This window comes from Ipomoea triloba, chromosome 13 (assembly GCF_003576645.1).
Source record: "Ipomoea triloba cultivar NCNSP0323 chromosome 13, ASM357664v1".
In the NCBI taxonomy this organism is placed as follows: Eukaryota; Viridiplantae; Streptophyta; class Magnoliopsida; order Solanales; family Convolvulaceae; genus Ipomoea; species Ipomoea triloba.
Window position 1 is genome coordinate 19,692,577 of NC_044928.1, and position 19,313 is coordinate 19,711,889.

Consider the following 19,313-nt stretch of genomic DNA (forward strand, 5'->3'; position numbering starts at 1 on the left):
CGGGTTCACTAGTCCAACCGCTCACACCATATAATAGAGCTGTAGCTCATAGCCTCTTAACCAAAAGCCTCTGAACCACAAAAAGCCTCCAATCCACAATATAATTCACATATCATAATGTCAAATAATAGGAGCATATAAGCTCAAATAGCCTCTGATCCATAATAATAAATATATAGAGTCAAAGCTCAAATAGCCTCTAATCCAAAGGAGTATACATGACAACATGGAATTCAAGGAATCAATCACAAGAATCCAAGACCACAACATATCAAACTCAAACTCATTCCCAAAGGAAATACTCATACAGAGAAGTACTCAGACTCAGAATATGAATTAACAGATCCAACATTCTTAGGATATCAACCAAGGAATCAGACCAATAATGCTCAACAATACTCCAACATAAAGGATCAAGAACAATAGATCAATACTCAATCATCAAGGTAAGAAACTCAACATAACCCTTAGAATACACCTCAGGAATCAAAGATAGCTTGGCAAGATACAGCACAACAAAATACATACTAGAATAGAAAAAGACCACAACTAACGGAACACCCTGGCAGGTTGCACTACTCCACCACACTGCTCCGCTAAAGGAAACGAAACCAACTCACGGGCCACCATGCACCGCTACACCACACTGCCTTTGCACTCACAGATCAGTCTAACGGGACACATTATACCGCTACACCGCACTACAAGAACAATGGAAATGCACAGAATCTCAGACTCAGAGGATATAATACAATAGACACAGTAGCTCATTCCAGTACTCAGATTATGTTCAGAATATACATCTTAGAGGTCAAATAGAACATGGAATCCCTCAAAATAACAAGTATACCAAGAATCAAGAACATCCAACACAATCTAATAATACACAAGATATGCTCAAGAATCAAAGCAATACACAAGCTATTTAAAGGAATAATTCTCAGGATTCCAAATACACCAAATACACATATATAAAAGAGTGAAAATAAATTTTGTGAGGCATGGAGTGTTACCTCTTAAGCTAGCTTCTTCAAACCAACCCTTAAAGCTCACCCTACCATGCCAAACCACCATCATCTTGATCATCTAAGACCCCAAAGATCACCCCAAAGCAACCATAAGAAACTATAAAGACTATAGAAATGAAAAGAAAAATGTAATATAATGATGATCTTCTACTTACCCAAGCCTAAGGACCCTTAAAAGATCCAATCTTGGCTTGATTCCTTGCTAGATGAAGAGGATGAATTTTAGGTAAGAGAGGCTAGGTCAACTTTTGTTTGTAGAAGGATTTTATATGAATCATATGAAAGGCTATACATACATATTATATATATTCTTAGGGTAAATTAATCAAACATGGGCCCTTTTTAATAAGAATGGGCTAAGTCTTGTACAAGAATTTATTCTGGAGATAAAGACTTGAATTGCCTTGAATTTGGGCCGATAAATATTCATATATAATTATAAGGGATGTAAAACCCAAAATAATGTCCCTTACATAACTTTTATTAGGAAATTGGGCTTAGAAATTAAATAGGCTAGCTTAGGAGTTATTTATTTATTTAAAAGAATTGGGCTCAATTAATTAAATAATTCCTTGAAAGGAAAATTATCGAGATAAACGGCATGGTTTAATCCGGGGTGTCACACTAACTTTAATAATAATACTCTAGGTGGAACGAAGTCGGTACCATAATAAAATTGACGATAATTAAAATAGTGTGAATGCAACAATAACTGAATATGTCATGATTGTTGTGCAGAAATACATAGCGAATTTAATTTATTTAATCTCGAGTGAGTACGTATCAATCTAATATGTGTTACCTGCTATTTATTGATGAAAATGATTTTTATGGGTATGTATAAAAACTCACTGCATGTGCAGGTATGGACATTTTTTCTTGCTTATTGATTATTTTAAGTATTTTAGCCGCTTCAAAATCATATCTTATTTAATTAATTGTATATAGTTATAGATATACTATTATTAAAAACAAAATCCTTCATTTTAACTTTCCGTCCAAAACAGTCTTATACAATTAAGGTTTGTGTAATATTGTAAAATATGGTAATACAATTCCTATCGTACTTGAATTGTACAATAAAATATGTTAATACAATTGTTAATACAATATATTTTTTCCTACTTTCCTATTCGTAATACAATTTTATATTAAAAATACTAATTGTAATATAACTATAAATATACTTCCCTTCAATATAATCTATAATATTAATAAAAACAAAATCTTCTATTTTAACTTCCACCCAAAATAGTCATAAACTATTAAGGTTTGCTTAATATTGTAACATATGGTAATGCAATTCCTATTCGTACTACAATTGTACATTAAAATATGTTAATACAATATCTTTTTTCCTACTTTTATATTCGTAATATAATTTTAGATTAAAATTACTAATCATAATATAACTGTACATATAATTCCTTGCAACATAATCTATACTATTACGAAAAACAAAATCCTCAATTTTAACTTCCCGCCCAAAACAGTCATATACTATTAATATTGTAAAATATGGTAATACAATTCCTATTCGTACTACAATTGTACATTAAAATATGTTAATGCAATTCCTAATACAATATATTCTTACATACTTTCCTATTCGTAATATAATTTTAGATTAAAATTACTAATCGTAATATAATTGTACATATACTTCCCTGCAAGGTAATCTATAGTATTAATCAAAACAAATCCTCTATTTTAACTTCTCGCCCAAAACAATTCTATACAATTAAGGTTTGCGTAATATTGTAAAATATGGTAATATAATTCCTATTTGTACTACAATTGTACATGAAAATATATTAATACAATTTCTAATTCAATGTATTCTTTCCTACTTTCCTATTCGTAATACAATTTTAGATTAAAATTACTAATTGTAATATAACTGTACATATACTTCTCTATAACGTTATGTATATCTATACTATTAATAAAAACAAAATCTTTTATTTTAACTTTCTGCCCAAAATAGTCTTATACTATTAAGGTGTGCGTAATATTGTTAAATATGGTAATACAATTCATATTCGTACTATAATTATACATTATTAGTCCATCTAATCTCAGTGATAATTATAAGCAAATTTGTTATCTTAATAGCGTACCTAACCAGAATAATACATAAGCATCGTTGCTCCAACCAAATAGGTTGTTTGATAATGCTTAGTCGTTGTTAGAACCAGATGTTTGTGCACAACATTTAGTTCAGCTAATCTAAGCGTTAATTGTAAGCAAATTTGTTATCTTAATAGTGTCGTACCTAACTATTTTATTTAAATAAAATGTAATTTTTAATTTTCTTCATTCGGGTATAAATAATTGCAATGGCCGGTAATGAAGCATTGTACGGTAGATTTATGGTTTGCTCTCCAAGAATACCTATTAATATGCCTAGGAATGGTAATACAACTCAAATTCAAATTATTTGTAATAACCTTACATTTTATTATATAAATTTTGATTTATTTGTTGTTTTAAATTATTGATTTACTCAGATTAATTTGTTAATTATTATGTACTTAATTATTTGATTTTATTATCAAATTTATCAATACATGTGCGACATGAACACTACAGAAAGACGAACATATTTAAGTTGTTATTGTTTGTGTAAGGCAGAATCAGACGGTGAAAATCTATCAAAAGTACACACTCCTGAATTTATAAATAGTTTGAGATTGTTTGGACTCCCTAATCTTTTATTGACATTAAAGGTCGGTGCATCTGTTATGTTATTGCGAAACATAGACCACCCTCTTGGTCTTTGTAACGGTACGTGTCTCATCGTCACAAGATTGGCAGATCACATTGTCGAAGCAAGAATAGTTAATGGGACACATGAAGGAACCAAAGTTCTTATCCCCCGAATGACTTTCACTCCTTCTAATATGAGATTGCTCTTCAAGTTTCAGCGTAAACAATTCCCAATTATTCTCGCATATGTCATGACTATCAACAAAAGCCAGGGCCAAACACTAACTCATGTTGGGCAAATCGGTATTTAATCACGGTCAATTGTACGTGACTTTTTTCCGAGTTGCCCATCCTGATGCCCTAAAGGTGTTAGCGCTAGACGAGGATGAACAAGATTCTGTTAGTACTACGTACTAATGTTGTCTACAAAGAGGTTTTCAATCATGTGTAATTCGAACTGGTGATATTATGTTTTTTTCCAAAGAGCAAATTTGTCTAAGTTATACAAATCATAAACACTAATATATAAAATCTCTAAAGTTTCAGCACCGGATGCTTACATATACACATTAGCTATTAATTCAACAATTATTTAGTCAAATTCATGCAAGGATAACATCACAAAACATAATCGATCCAAACCATCTTTTCAATTATATTGCACTATATACTATCTGATGTTATAATTTCTATAATTATATACCGATCTAAATATTTTCTTAAAATATTATAACAAATTCATTTCGTGCATCGCACGGGTGCAAACGCTAGTAATAAATAATGCAAGCTATAAATCAAATAATGGGCTAAGAATAATAATGTAGGCGTGGGGATCGAACCTTGGTATAAGGATTGAAAGTTAGGGCCACAAACCACTAAGCTAGTTAGGATTTAGTGATCTAAGGGATGATTTTTAAAGAAAGGGAATTCATCCTATTTATATTGTTGAATGACTCACGAATGGCTAACAAATGGACAGCATCGGACAACCTTCATTATTGGCCACCCACGTGTCCCCCACTGCTTTGCTCCCGACTCACTCCCATGCATAAGTAGAGTTTTCTGCCCTTTAGTACACAAACAAATGGACGACATCAGGCAACCTTCATTATTGGTCACCCACATGTCCCCCCACTACTTTGCTCCCGGCTCACTCCCATTCATAAGTAGAGTTTCTTGCCCTTTAATACACAAGATCTCTAGTGGCTTAGTGGTTTGGAACTTGTGTTGTTATGCTTGAGGTTATGGATTTTAATTTTGTTAGTTATACTTTAAATTCTTTAATATTTTGTTTCATGCTTCCTTATTTTCTTGACAATAAAAATAAGCGCCTCATTTGGACCAACACTTTCTCAATAAAACGAGTCCAGGTCTCATGTCTTCATCATATACAATAATATCAGCATATATACTTTTTTTTTTTTAGAATCACGCATACCGCTAAATTGTCGGGCTATACAATTAATTAGTATAAGAATGTTAAAGAATATTATAAATTGTGATTCCTTTGTAAATAACGTACATAAAATTTGCATGGAGGATAAAAACAACTCCAACCTCCGCACCGCAGACAGCTATCAAACAAAGGAACCACAAACAAGCCAAAAACAGGCTACCAGCAACCTCCGGCCAACTCGGCGGAGAATCCCATGAACTCACTAAATAACAAATGATAAACATCAATCTAAGCAACAAACTGCCACCGATCATGCTTGATTAAAGACAAGATGGTTTCATGGATTATTACAGAAAACAAAAACAGCAAGCAAGAAAGCGTTTCACGATTTTCTTATCCTGCACGAAGACAAAGCTAATCCCATTTGGGCTATGATTTCCACCTGTTTGTTTCGAATTGTCCATTGGAAGAAGCACCAAATTTGTTTTCCGGTTTTGGCGTTATTAGAATTAAACTAGCTAGCTTATCAGAGTAAGTTGAAAACAGAGTGTTTTTCGAAAGTCATTTGCGACGACGACATGCTTCTACAAGCTGTTTTGAGTTTATTGTAAAAGAGAGTAAATATTTAATACACTGATGGGTGATATTGTTGTTGAAAAGAAATAGCTATATAATTAGCATTTAAATTTTCCATTTTCTAGTAGAATTTTTATCCGGTCTACTCCTTATTTGGATCAAGTCAAAGTGGATTGAGATTCTCTTAATTGAGATAATGAATTTGATATATTATATGCTAAAAATGGATAATAGATTAATGATAAATTGATTCTCAAAATGTACACTTGAGTTGGACAAATTGGAGTTAGGAAGGCATTTAAGTAGACCTTGTCAAAAATGTGGTTTGCACTTGTATATATATATACAATTTAACTTTTAAAAAAGTTTAAATTGTATGCCAGAGGCTCTATTTCGCAAGTAAGGGGTGCAAATCTCACAAAGTATAGACTCGTGTGCACTTGCTACTCGAGCGCTTCGAATGTTAGGTAGCCTAGACAAGCAAAAATTTCGTTAAACTTTTAAATTTTTCAGGAGAGATTTGAAGCTCAACTGCTTGGTACAAGTCGTGCTACTTAGAGAACAATAGAGGTTTTGGTGAAACCTCTATTGCATGGTAGCACTCTTACTGTTCCAAATATCCGTACTATCGTATCTTGTTTGTTGTCCTTAATGATGCAACATACTAAAAATTGTTATGTTAATTCTTATCTATTTTAGAAATTAATTTTAATTTATCTGAGAATTAATTTTGTAACATCATATTTAATATGATCAATAATTTGTCATTTATGAAAGTTACATTTTTGAATGTCAATAAATTTCAATCTCCTATAAATAATTAAATACATTGTGTTGGGCATAATGTTCAAGTTATTTAAAATATCACAATTCAGATCAATTTTCTCTCCTATGAAACTCTTTTTTTCTCTTGTTATCGTGCCAACACTTCTATGAAAATGATGAAGTGTGTTTTGTTCAAGTTCGTGGAAACATTTATATGTGAATACTTAAATATTTATGTGTAATTTATTGTATCTTGAGAAATTGATGTTTCGATACTCCTAGCACCCTCAGAAAGAAATGATAGCTCAACTGGTCACAGGGGTGAAGTTTGTCAGTTCTTATATCGTGGACCGCGGTCCCAAAACGACGTCGTTTTAGTAAGTGGGAGACAGAGCCTCGTAATTGACACTACAGTTCATTCCAAAAGATACTGCCTTACATTTGTTTTGATATTATCGAATGAAACTGTAGTTATATCAAAATGTAACTGTAGTTGTGTTGAAATGTAACTGCAATGTATATGAAAAGATACTGAATAACAGTTTCACATTTGTGTTTGATATTATCGAATGAAACTGTAGTTATATCAAAATGTAACTGTAGTTGTGTTGAAATGTAACTGCAGTGTATATGAACATATACTGAATAACAGTTTCACTTTTGTGTTTTTATATTATCGAATGAAACTGTAGTTATATCAAAATGTAACTGCAGTTGTGTTGAAATGTAACTGAAGTTGTGTTGAAATGTAACTGCAGTATATATAAAAAGAAAGTGAGTGGCGCGAATTCATTCGTCTGTTTCCATTAATCAAAACGACGTCGTTTTGGGACCGCGGTCCACAATGCATTGTGGACCACGGTCCACGATATAATTTGCGGAAGTTTGTTAGTTGCATATATAATTATCCAATATTAGTACCTCAAATACTAACTATATATATTGAAAATAGTTCAAAGCATTTATTTTAAAAACTACATATTTAAACTAATCAAAAATTTACTTAATGCTCTTGATCAGCCTTGGATTTGTCGACAAATCCCTTAAAATTCATACGATGACGCTAATAAATAACGATGTGCCAGGGTAAAGAGATTAGGCTAATCCAAATCCGAACAGTAGTTAGAAGGCTAACAGACACTCAAAGTAACGATGAAACCATAGTTTTGTTTTGTCTTTCATATGTTTGTAGATGAAAAATGACAAAGAAATCACACTTATATATAGACTGCTAGATTGAGTGTGGAGAATTATATTAACCCAAATTAAAGCCAATTAAGCAAATAAAAATGGATGAGATGAAGTCTGTGAAGTCGGAGGAGCTTTTGAGCCCTGCAGGGAGGCGCAGTCTGTGCATGGTGAATTGCGAGAATAAATGCGTGAAGCGGCGGCGTAGGTCTCCTCCGGCCATCGCCATCCAACCGCCGGGAGAGACGAGTCTTCAGAACGCCGCCGATTCTACCACTCCTAAGCAGCCAAATGTTCCCACAACTCCAACTGTTAAGAGAAGTTCAAGATTTCGCGGCGTTAGCAGGTACGCGCTCGCACTTTCGGGCAAGGCAACAACATTAATTAATTTTATCATTCTTATTATTTGGCGGAGGTAGGTGAAGGTCAAGTCCAACACCATGGGACTAAAAGATTGTTGGGCTAAGACTAGTAAAGGGACAAGTCAGTTACTAGGAAATTGTTGAGTAGAGGTCAGCAAAGGTTTAAATCTAGCACCCTATTTCTCGAAAACGGGGTGAAGGTATATATGAAAAAAGAAAATTGTACATTTGCTGTGGACTATACCTTTTGGCTTTGTGGTAAACGCTAGATTCTAGCATTTAGTGTTAGAGTCACATCATGGGTTAGACTGGCTACCTTGCTAGTAATAAAGGGACAAATCCAACAATTAGTTGCTAGGGGATTGTTGGGCAGAGGTCAGTAAAGGGCCAAGTGTAGCATCTCATCTCTAAAAAACGGGGGTGATGATACACAAGAAAAGAAAGTCGCGCCTCGCAATAAATTATAGATTTTGACGTAGTGATAAACGCTTGATTTTAACAAGTGATATCAAAGTCAAGTCATGAATTACAGACCAGTTAAGACTGGCTGTCTGGTTGGTGATAAAGGGACAAGTCCAGCAATTAGTTGCTAGGGGATTTTTGGGCAGAAGCCGTAAAAGGTCAAATCTAACACCCTATCTCTTGAAACGGGGTGATGGTATATAAGAAAAGAAAGTTGCCCCTTTTTAGGATGAATTATAATTTTTGACATAGTAATAAATGTTTAATTCTAACAAGTGATATCATGGGTTAGAGATCAGTTGAGATTGACTGACTGGCAAGTAATAAGGGTCAAGTCCAACAATCACTTGTGCTTAATCCTAACACTTTTGTGTGTTGTGGTTTGCAGACATCGATGGACAGGACGATACGAGGCTCATTTGTGGGACAAAGGATCATGGAACGCGACGCAGAAGAAGAAGGGGAAACAGGTGTACCTTGGAGCATATGATGAAGAAGAATCTGCAGCAAGAGCATATGATTTGGCTGCAATCAAGTACTGGGGAACATCAACCTTCACAAATTTCCCAGTATGATCCTTAATTTGTTTAATATAATTTTATTCACTTTGATTTTGTGTTGGATTGCAAAATTAACTGCGGAAATTATGTCTGATCAGATATCTGACTATGGGAAGGAGATTGAAATAATGCAGAATGTAACCAAAGAGGAGTACTTAGCCTCTCTCAGAAGGTATAAACATAATGTACCACTGATAATAATAATCAATTCAAGTTTAATTGCATGTATGTTATGAATTAAGACAAAGTCAATTAAATGAAGTTGATATTACATTTAAAAGCAGGAGGAGTAGTGGATTTGCAAGGGGCGTGTCCAAATACCGAGGCGTTGCTAGGTAAATTATATTTCAATTCTACACAACTCTTCCTTGATCTTCCCCGTCTATTTGGCGGAGGTCAGTAAAAGGAAAATTTCAACCATTAATCACTAAGAGATCATTAGGCGAATGTCGATAAAAGATCAAGTCCAACATCCTGTTTTTAAAAAATGTGATGACAGTCTGTAGCTTGAGACTGACAGATCCTAAGAGGTAGAATTCTAAGACCAAGTCCAGTAATTGATTCTGGAAAAGCCAAGCTCTAGCTTGACCTATAACACTGACAGGCCAATAGTTATACCATGGACCTGAGTCCATCTCACAATTTAAGTATAAAAATTGTGTATTTTAAATTTGAATTTACCTTACAAAGTGGTCTCGGGTCCGGTCACATAATAATTTGCGCTGACCTGATAGTTAGGTATCACACTACATGTCATATTGGTAACAAATTGAACTTTTCTATGCATTATTTAACATTCAGGCATCATCACAATGGGAGATGGGAAGCAAGGATCGGACGCGTTTTTGGCAACAAATATCTGTATCTTGGCACATACAGTGAGTATCGTGCTGACCATTTGTTCTCTCTTCATCAAACAATTCAATTTCCTGCAAAGATTAAGAATGAGACACTACTTGTTCTCTCTAATTTGATCAACATTAACCTTAAAATGTTGAATCCAACATAATCAATTAACTAGTATCGATTCCATCTCTCCCAAAAAAAAACTATAGCTAGAAGTAAATGCACTCGAACCCGTAACCTGGCTAACTCTAATACCATTTATTAGATCAAATGTTTATTACTACGCCAAAAACGCTTACCACTTTTATTATACCGCGATTACATTTTCAAGAGGTAGGGTGTTAAAATCAAGTGCTAACTACTACATCAAAAGCTATCGTGATGTTGGGTGCTGGAATTGGCCTTTTAAGCCTTTTATCGGCATCCACCTAACAATCTCCTAGTCACCAAATGCAGACTTGGTCTTTCCCAACCACTGCCCAACAATCCCCCCGCCAAACAATTCCCCAGCCACCGGAAGCTAGACTTGCCTTTCTCAGCCTCCACCAAACAATTTCTCCCTCTTAGATACCACTTGTTAAGATCATGTGCTTATCGATATGCCAAAAGTTATAGCTCATAGAGCAACTTTATTTTGTTATACTGTCACACATTTTTGAGACACTAGGTGTTGGACTTAGCCTTTTAAGCCCTTCACCGACCTCTACCTAACAATCTCCGCCAACTGATGCTAAACGTGGTCTTTCTCGACCTTCACCCAACAATCTCCTAATCACCGGTTACTACACTTGTCCCGTTACTGGCTTTCGCCCAACAATTTTCAACAAATTAAACTTATCTTCTTATGCGTTTGTAGGTACTCAAGAGGAAGCAGCGCGAGCCTACGACATAGCAGCCATCGAGTACAGAGGAATCAACGCCGTTACAAATTTCGATTTGAGCACATACATTAGATGGCTAAAACCAGGTGCCAATTCCCTGGCATTGCAGGAGGACCACCACCACCTCGTATCAGAACCTCAACCTCTGCAATCCAATAACACAGTTAACGCCGCAAGTGACCAACGCCAAGCCTTCTCCTTCAACTCATCCAACTTCTTCTCTACCACTGAAACCCCCCTGTCTGTTGCCATTCCTCAAGACCCAATCGTCGTGAGGAAACCGCCGTTAAGTCCTTGCAGCAAATCGTCTAATTCCCCAACCGCCCTAAGCCTCCTCCTTCGTTCATCCATGTTTCGCTCGCTTGTGGAGAAGAATTCCAATGCCGACAGTGAGGAGAATGAATCGCAGGTTGTGGGTGCAGAAGAAGGTGAGGATTTCGCGTTTTATGCAGCAGGGGACAAGCTGCCTGGATTGGATTCATTGGAGAAGCCGGGGCCATCTTTCTGGGATTTGATGTCGTGAGTGAAACTCTGACTATGACACTTGAGGGAAGAATAATCCAGAAACTGAGACAGTCTTCATCTGGTAGTCTCTTTATAGAAATGGAATTGTATATAAAGATCCAGCAATAACTTTGTCCAAATGTACTACTTCAAGTGATACCATATATATATATATTGAAAATCAGACGTATATGAAAACAGATCCTGTTGTTGGAAAAATAAGCCGATAAAAGTGAAAATAAATAATTGTTGTAATGTACCGTGGTATAACAAGTTAACCACTATTACGGTGCATCCAGAATAGGATTAAAACTTACACACCATATCAAAAGATAAAAGAAAGAAATATGCAATCTTTGTCGGGCAAAGCTCTGTTTAAATAGTGGCGGCTAAACAATTGATGCTACATACTATTTAAAGGATATTAACCACTCATTAATTTATGATGAATATTAAATTATGTATAAGTCATGAACCACACAACTTTTTGTGGCTTGTACTTTTTCCAACAATCCCCTACAAATGCAAGAGAATGATACTGAAGACTCATAAGTATAAAAGTTTGACACTTAAGTGCTAGTGAACGAATCTTAAACTGACACGTAGTAACACATGATATCATCTGATCTATTGAGTGAACGAATCTTGAACTCTTCGACACTAGGTTTAAACCAAAGTGACACATAACATCTTAGATCTTGTGTAAGTATAATTTTACAAAAAAACACTACGTATATATTTAGCCTAATTAACTTCTCATTATCTTTTATAAAAGGTAGCTAACCTTTCCCATTAAGTAGGTGATCTTGTTAAGTTTATTTCAATATAAACTACTTTAATTAGGATATGAAGTCATTAAGAATATTTTATACTCACCATCTCAATTATTAAGTGGTGAATTTATTAAGTCCGAGATAGACCATCTCTATTTTTCACATCTTTTAATCATTTACAACAAAAACATTGACTAAAAATCTCATTATTAAAATTGCTCTAAAAATACAAAAAATTTCCCCAACCGACAAGATATTATTGTAATTTACAATCGTGCGTCACTCTCACAAAAAATATGAGCGCTTGGTTTTATATCCTAATTCAATAAATTATAAAAAATGAAATAAATTTAAATGAATAGGAGAAGTTGAGAAATGCAGAAGTAGTAGCAGGAATCCCAATAAAAATCCATAGCACCTCCACTTGTGCCTGAAACCGCCGCTAACGCCGCCGCTTGCGCCGCCGCCTGGGCACTGAATACCACCGCTAAAGCGTAATGTCTCTCCTCCACACGCCATGCGCCTCCTTTCTGTTGAGCGCCAAAACCCCAAAGCCCACCGTTAAACCCTTCGAAGCTCTTCCATTCTCCTCGACTCTAAACCCTAGGTCAAGAGCCTCCTCGATTCGACTTTCCTACTCCTCGCTCAATGAGCCGTCGGACCCCAAACCATCTGGGCAGCCTATCTCCGGGGGAGCTAACAAAACGGACGGCGTGTCGGATAATAAGCCCTCGGCTTTTGTGGACGAGTGGGGCGAGAAGTCGGAACCGGAGACCCAGCCGGCCACGAAATTCGCCGACTCCGATCCTCCCAAGGATGAGGATGAGTGGGGTGGGAATGAGTTCGGGGGAAATGGGACTCCCGAAATGGGTAGTGGCGAAGACGAGAGGCTTCAGGACCTGAAGAGATGCTTGGTGGACACGGTTTATGGTACGGATTTAGGGTTCCGGGCCTCGACGGAGATACGGGCCGAGGCTCTGGAGCTTGTGTCTCAGCTGGAGGCCGCTAATCCAACTCCGGCGCCCACGGAATCTCCGGAATTGCTTGATGGAAACTGGATTTTACTGTGAGTTTTCTTCGCCTATTAATTATTCTATGTTGCATATATGAAATGCGAATTGGGAGAAGCCTTCACTGTGCTCCCCTTGGCTTGGTTTTCAATGAAACCATTTTAATGAGAAATATGAAGCCACCTAAATTATACAAACTAGTATGATAACCTAAAGGGTTATTTCATTTGAAGCAAAATAGAAATTTATGAGCAACTGGTTGTCAGAAATAATGATAGAGGCAAGAACATATTCCACCCAAGTTCACTTTGAATTTTGATCCTTCTGCCCTGGCATTATTATGCTTAAGGACTAAGGACTCTTGCAAGAACAGGGTAACTCTTCCAGACCTTAATATTTTGTGTCCGACTAATAATGCTGCTTTTGAGCAATTTCTATGTAGAACCGGACTTGCAAATATATATAGATTCTGATCATATGAGAACCCTTAGGTGAGAACGTGCCAACTGAATGAATGCACCGCAACTACTCCAACTTCTCCGTTTGGCCACCGAGTTGTAGTGCATTCATGCAGTAGTTGCAGTGCATTTATACAGTAGTTTGCACGTTCTCACCTAAGGTATTGTTGTCATAGGAGTCGGACCCTATATATATATATATATATATATATATATATATATATATATATACAGGATCATATGAGAATCCTTCCGTAGGTGAGAATGTGCAAACTAAATGAATGCACTGCAACTACTCTAGCTTCTTTGTTTCGGGCTCCAAGCATGCCTGGAGTAGTTGTGGTGCATTCATGCAGTAGTTCACATGTTTTGACCTAAGGAATGATTCTAATGGGAGCGGGAGCCTATATAAATATATATATATACACACACACATATATATGGATGAACATAGAAAGAATACAAAGGATTGATTCATTCAGAAACTGGAAAGAGGTAGATTGGTAGAATTTGTTTTCTTTAAACTGTTCAGCATTTCATTCTTGTATTACTCTACTGTGTGTTAGGTTTACAGCATTTTCTGAATTATTACCCCTCCTTGCTGCGGGTAACATTCCATCGGTTAAAGTTGAAAAGATTTCTCAATTGATTGACACAAGCAGCCTTACAATCGAGAACTCCATATCATTGTCAAGTCCTGTTGCCACACTCTCTTTTAGCGCCACTGCAACCTTTGAGGTTAGAACGCCCTCAAGAATACAGGTATGCACTTAGACTATATGGATTTTTTGAGATGTTAACAGTTTCATGCATTGTTGTTGAGGCGTCGCCTAGGCGACACTTAGGCGTCCGGTCGGTGCAGACTGGTCGCCTAATGAGCTCGCCTCACGGCACTCACCTTACAAAAAAAACCCCTACTAATACGTAGCTGAGGGCCTGAGACGCTGACTCTCCCATCCCAGCCTTGCCTTAGTGGTTGTTTAACTTATGTTTTTTGACTGGTTATGGCTGAGAATGAAAATAACCCCAATTATGATCCATCAACGAATCCTAAAAGGAAGGCTAAATCTAAAAACCCATGCTGGAAATGCTAACTATTGCATAATTTAGTACTTATTGTTGGGATTTGAGAATATGTTTATATGCTACAATGCTAAATTATGAATTGATATATGATTATATATATATATATAATATATATATATATATACATATATATATACATACTCATTGCCTAGGCAGCCGCCTAGGCTTCTAGGTGGTCGGTGGCACCTTGCCTTGAAAGTCCGCCTTAACAACAATGGTGTCATGTGGGTGTTCATTCCCTGACATTTTATATTGGATAATAATTGGTATCGATTAAAATTTTCTTGACATTATTTTGGTTACTTAAGAATTTAGGATGCTTTATGATGCTAAAAAAAGGGTGTATGAATTAAGAGACTAATATTGAGAAATTTTGGATAGATGTTGATTTCCACAATCATTTGGGAGATTTTCATGTCATGCTTTTAGTGAACTTTACTCACAGGTTGAATTTAAGGAAGGCAGCTTTAAACCTCCTGAAATCAAGTCAAGAATTGATTTGCCAGAGAACGTGGATATTTTTGGGCAAAAGATCAATTTGTCTCCTGTGCAACAATCTCTGGGTCCTGTCGAAAATGCTGTGGCTGGTATAGCTCGAACAATTTCCGGTCAGCCCCCTATAAAGGTCCCAATTCCTGGTGAGAGGTCTAAGTCCTGGCTTCTTACTACATACCTTGATAAGGATATGCGAATCTCCAGAGGAGATGGTGGCCTTTTCGTGCTTGTTAAGGAAGGAAGTCCCCTTGTATATTAAAGCGGTACAGTTTTTGTTGATTTTAAATTCTTAGATTAATGAACTTGGTTCTATCAGAGCTTCATGATGGCCAAAATTTCAAATTTTAATCTCACAACATTTGGTTGGATATAGTTTCTTGCACATATCTCTCTCTCTCTCAAACAAATCCCTGCCATGCTTTGAGCTACAGCTCAGATTGCAATGTGTCTGATTTACATGACTATCTCAAAAAGAAATTGAACTTTAGCAATGTAACTAGTGATTGTTCTAACAATGTGGCTACAGATCAGACTAGGAATTGAAGGAACAACCTTGCATATTCTGCAGTTGTAGGGTCGTATTCAAACAGATTTGTAAATGACCTAGCCCTTTCTGAACCCCAAGAACAAGACTTTTTTTTTTTTTTTTTTTTTCCTTTTTTCGGATGGAAAATCTTTCTCATAACATGGTATGTGAATCAAACCTATATTTGAATTGAAATTGAGACACTCATGAAGGTTCTTTACTTATGAATCAGATAGATTCATATCTAAAAGAGGTTGACAATAAGTTATTTCAAAATTGACAATTTGTCGTTAGAGGGTTTCTAGAAGTGTCTACGATTGAATAAATAGCTCTACGAACAAATGAATCGGGTTGACTTAGAAAATGAAAATATTTGTTCAAGCTATATCTTTCGTCACCACTTTGTGAAAATTCGTTAGGTATGAATATGTTGAATACTTGTTACTCTCGATTGGTGAAATAGTAGTTCTCCCACCAAAACATGTTTTTTTTACCAACGCACAAAGAAAATATTTTCTTGTAAAGGAACAAAATATTGAGAAATTGTCTTTAGACAATATCAATTATTAGGTTGTGATCTAATAGATTGAATAGATACTTATTGTGGGCGCTATTCTTCTCAAACATATTAAGTTTGGTATAAATATTTTATTACTTACAATTAGCATTATCATAAGTATTTGTTTTAGTTCTATTTGAGGTGAAATATATACTTCAATTTGATATTAAAGTCAACTCTATGCCAAATGTCAAGATTATAGTTCATGTATTGTTTGGAGTCGTTAAAAGTAACCAACTCACATAAGTATTTGTGTCTTCTTTACAAAGCAAGCCAAAAAGATAGCAGCATTTAGTAAACTAGTAATGTTGTATGTCAATGTCCTTTAGCTCAATTGCTCAAGTCACCATAACGACTTGTCAACTCTTAAAACTTGCTTTCCAATGAACCAAAAACTGAATATAAAAATAAGAAGTTGGCATAGCTATTTGATTTTTTTAAAAAAAAATCATTTTCTAATTATGAAAAAAGATTGTGTTTGATCTATTGCGAAACATTTGATCTTTTACTTATACAATTGTTTCACATTTCAATCTAAATCATTTCAACCGAAAAGTGTGAACGAAAAGTTAATTTATGGACAAAAAGTGAGCAGACCAACTAAGGAGTTTAGAAATGAATTCTAAAATTAATGAGTCATTTTCATTTTTGGTCCTATTGTTATTGGGGCATTGCTAATTTTAGTCCATTCATTAATTTTTGCCACATTGTGGCCAATCTTATTTAGTCCTTACTACTTTTAGTCCACCATTAAAATTTTCGTCAAATGGTCGTCCTAAACAAGGATATTTTTAGTCTTTTCATGCTTTGGTTATCTCCTTGACCCTTTGTAGTGGTTTTCTTTACACATTTTAATCCAATGAAAAGGTCCAGCGAGCCACATTACAAAGCCATGGCTTTCGCCGGACCTCTTCATTGGATGAAAATGTGTAAGGAAAACTATTGCAAAGGGTTAAGGAGATGATTAAAGCAAGATCAAAATACCCATGTTTTGGACGATTATTTGACAAAAATTTTAACGGTGGACTAAAAGTGTCAAGAACTAAATAAGAATGGCCGCAATGTGACAAAAATTAATGAAGTAGACTAAAATTGGCAATGCCCTAATAATAGTAGGAATAAAAATGGAAATGACTCAAAATTAATTATATAACTTAGAGATAAAAATTGTAATTTATTTTTATTGTTATTATTATTATTAGGAGTTAGTACAAATATTGATTGATGTGGATCCTAGGGAAGCGTAAGTTATACTAACAATTCGGATCTTATATCGAATACGGCGGATCCAACTGAGTCCAATTCAACAACGCAACTCTGATCCGATGAGAATTGAAAGACCTGCAACAAAGAGAAGAAAAACACAAAAACCATTTTTGATTATATTGCGGGCAATGATATGATGATGATCATGAATTCATTTCCTTTTCGTTAGTTTTTGATTATGAGAACAAATTAAAGAAATCCCACTTGTGAAATATAATCCATTGTTCAGAATGAGCAAAGAACCAGCGGAGGCGAAGCTAAACGAGGAACAAATCGCGGAGCTGAAGGAAATTTTCCAATCATTCGACAGAAACAACGACGGCAGCCTAACCCAGCTGGAGCTAGGCTCGCTCCTCCGATCTCTGGGCCTAACCCCGAGCTCCGACGAGCTGGAGACGGTGATCCAGAAGGCGGACACCAACAACAATGGGCTGGTGGAGTTCCCGGAGTTCGTGGCCCTGGCGGCGCCGGAGCTTCTCAATTCCGAGTCGTCGTCTCCCTACTCGGAGGACCAGCTGAAGCAGCTCTTTAAATTCTTCGACAGCGACGGCGATGGATATATCACGGCGGCCGAGCTGGCTCACTCCATGGCCAAGCTTGGCCACGCGTTGACGGAGGAAGAGCTGACGGAGATGATCACGGAAGCCGACACCGACGGCGACGGTAGGATCAGCTTCCAGGAATTCTCTCAGGCTATCACTTTGGCTGCATTTCATAATTCTTGGCCATCCATAGATTAATTATATTATATTTGTGCCTAACTTCTTTTTTTTTAAAAAAGAAATTAAAACCTGAAAATTAAATTATTTCCACAATTATATATATGATAAAAGTGATAGTGCATATGCTATAAACATATGCCAATGATCCATTGTGGTCAGGTGGCATGTAGTGATTTCAGATTGGGATCATGAAATGGAATCTCCCTAAAGGTCATATTGACTCTTTGTACTTCAACAGGTTGAGAAAATATTGATGAACAGATACTTAGAATATAGATCTTAATAGCCCAAGCCACTATTTACTCATACATTTACAAAATAAATGACAAATTTTCAATTGATAGGCAGCAGGGTATCATCTAATTAAAGTAGTATCCCATTTGCACCTTACCCAAATTGCTTTCATATAAACTTGAGGGATAGCTAGCTGCCTAGCTTCGTTGAATATTAAAGTAGTTTCATACTTTCATATAGAATTTAGTTTTATACTTATGACACTAAATCATAATTCTTAAAATGGGAATAACTATGTGGCAATGAAGATATTTTCGTACTACTTTTAACTTTTAAGATTTTATCTTGGGTTAGCAAATGTTATATGTGCTTAAGGTTGTGTTTTGAAAGCGGGAAAATGACTTCTGACAAATGTTTTCTGGAAAATGAGTTATTTTCCGGAAAACAGTTTCATTTCCCATTCTGGAAAACTGTGTGTGTTTGGTTCATTTTTTTGGAAAATGAATTAAATTGTATAATTTTATATTTTAATTATTTTTTAAAATATAAAATAATAATAATAATATATAAAACAATAATATTTCTTTTAAAAAGTAACAGATGTGGTCATTTTGGCCAAAAAATTGTTAAAGCCATGCTAGTGCTTATAATCGGCGTCTGCATCACGCCTAAGGCAATTTGAGTAATAGGAGTAAAACATAACCCCCCCCCCCCTATGCATACCATGCTACATCTTGTCTAGACCCATCAGTAGAGGTGTTATGACCATTATCCTCCTGTGACTGAATCTGAGCATCCCCTTGCAATGGAGAGTGAGACTTCTCTTGTGACAGTGCTTGAGGCCCCTCTAGTAGCTGAGTCATCAACCCCGTATCCTGAGGGGCCCCATCATGACCAAGAACCATCG

General features: G+C 35.8%; 3 protein-coding genes across 3 annotated transcripts; all 3 read left to right on the forward strand.

The window, feature by feature from the left end:
• The first annotated feature begins 7,763 nt into the window (after window positions 1–7,763).
• LOC116001321 (AP2-like ethylene-responsive transcription factor At1g79700) lies at window positions 7,764–11,296 on the forward strand. The gene is made up of 6 exons (XM_031241206.1): window positions 7,764–8,008; window positions 8,875–9,055; window positions 9,145–9,218; window positions 9,331–9,381; window positions 9,848–9,924; window positions 10,749–11,296. Exons 1-6 carry the CDS (start codon window positions 7,764–7,766, stop codon window positions 11,294–11,296), a joined length of 1,176 nt encoding a protein of 391 aa, XP_031097066.1.
• A 1,108-nt stretch (window positions 11,297–12,404) lies between these two features.
• Window positions 12,405–15,485, forward strand: LOC116000849 (plastoglobulin-1, chloroplastic). The gene is made up of 3 exons (XM_031240695.1): window positions 12,405–13,116; window positions 14,085–14,280; window positions 15,050–15,485. Exons 1-3 carry the CDS (start codon window positions 12,548–12,550, stop codon window positions 15,356–15,358), a joined length of 1,074 nt encoding a protein of 357 aa, XP_031096555.1. The 5' UTR covers window positions 12,405–12,547; the 3' UTR covers window positions 15,359–15,485.
• A 1,969-nt stretch (window positions 15,486–17,454) lies between these two features.
• LOC116002790 (probable calcium-binding protein CML18) lies at window positions 17,455–18,447 on the forward strand. Its single transcript, XM_031242957.1, has one exon. It carries the CDS (start codon window positions 17,681–17,683, stop codon window positions 18,188–18,190), a length of 510 nt encoding a protein of 169 aa, XP_031098817.1. The 5' UTR covers window positions 17,455–17,680; the 3' UTR covers window positions 18,191–18,447.
• Window positions 18,448–19,313: the final 866 nt, after the last annotated feature.

Coding starts and splice junctions, on each gene's coding strand:
- LOC116001321 (XM_031241206.1), top strand. CDS start 7,764: ATGGATGAGATGAAGTCTGTGAAGTCGGAGGAGCTTTTGAGCCCTGCA. Junction 9,056..9,144: donor CAACCTTCACAAATTTCCCA/GTATGATCCTTA, acceptor ATGTCTGATCAG/ATATCTGACTATGGGAAGGA. Junction 9,382..9,847: donor AAATACCGAGGCGTTGCTAG/GTAAATTATATT, acceptor TTTAACATTCAG/GCATCATCACAATGGGAGAT.
- LOC116002790 (XM_031242957.1), top strand. CDS start 17,681: ATGAGCAAAGAACCAGCGGAGGCGAAGCTAAACGAGGAACAAATCGCG.
- LOC116000849 (XM_031240695.1), top strand. CDS start 12,548: ATGTCTCTCCTCCACACGCCATGCGCCTCCTTTCTGTTGAGCGCCAAA. Junction 13,117..14,084: donor GATGGAAACTGGATTTTACT/GTGAGTTTTCTT, acceptor ACTGTGTGTTAG/GTTTACAGCATTTTCTGAAT. Junction 14,281..15,049: donor GAACGCCCTCAAGAATACAG/GTATGCACTTAG, acceptor CTTTACTCACAG/GTTGAATTTAAGGAAGGCAG.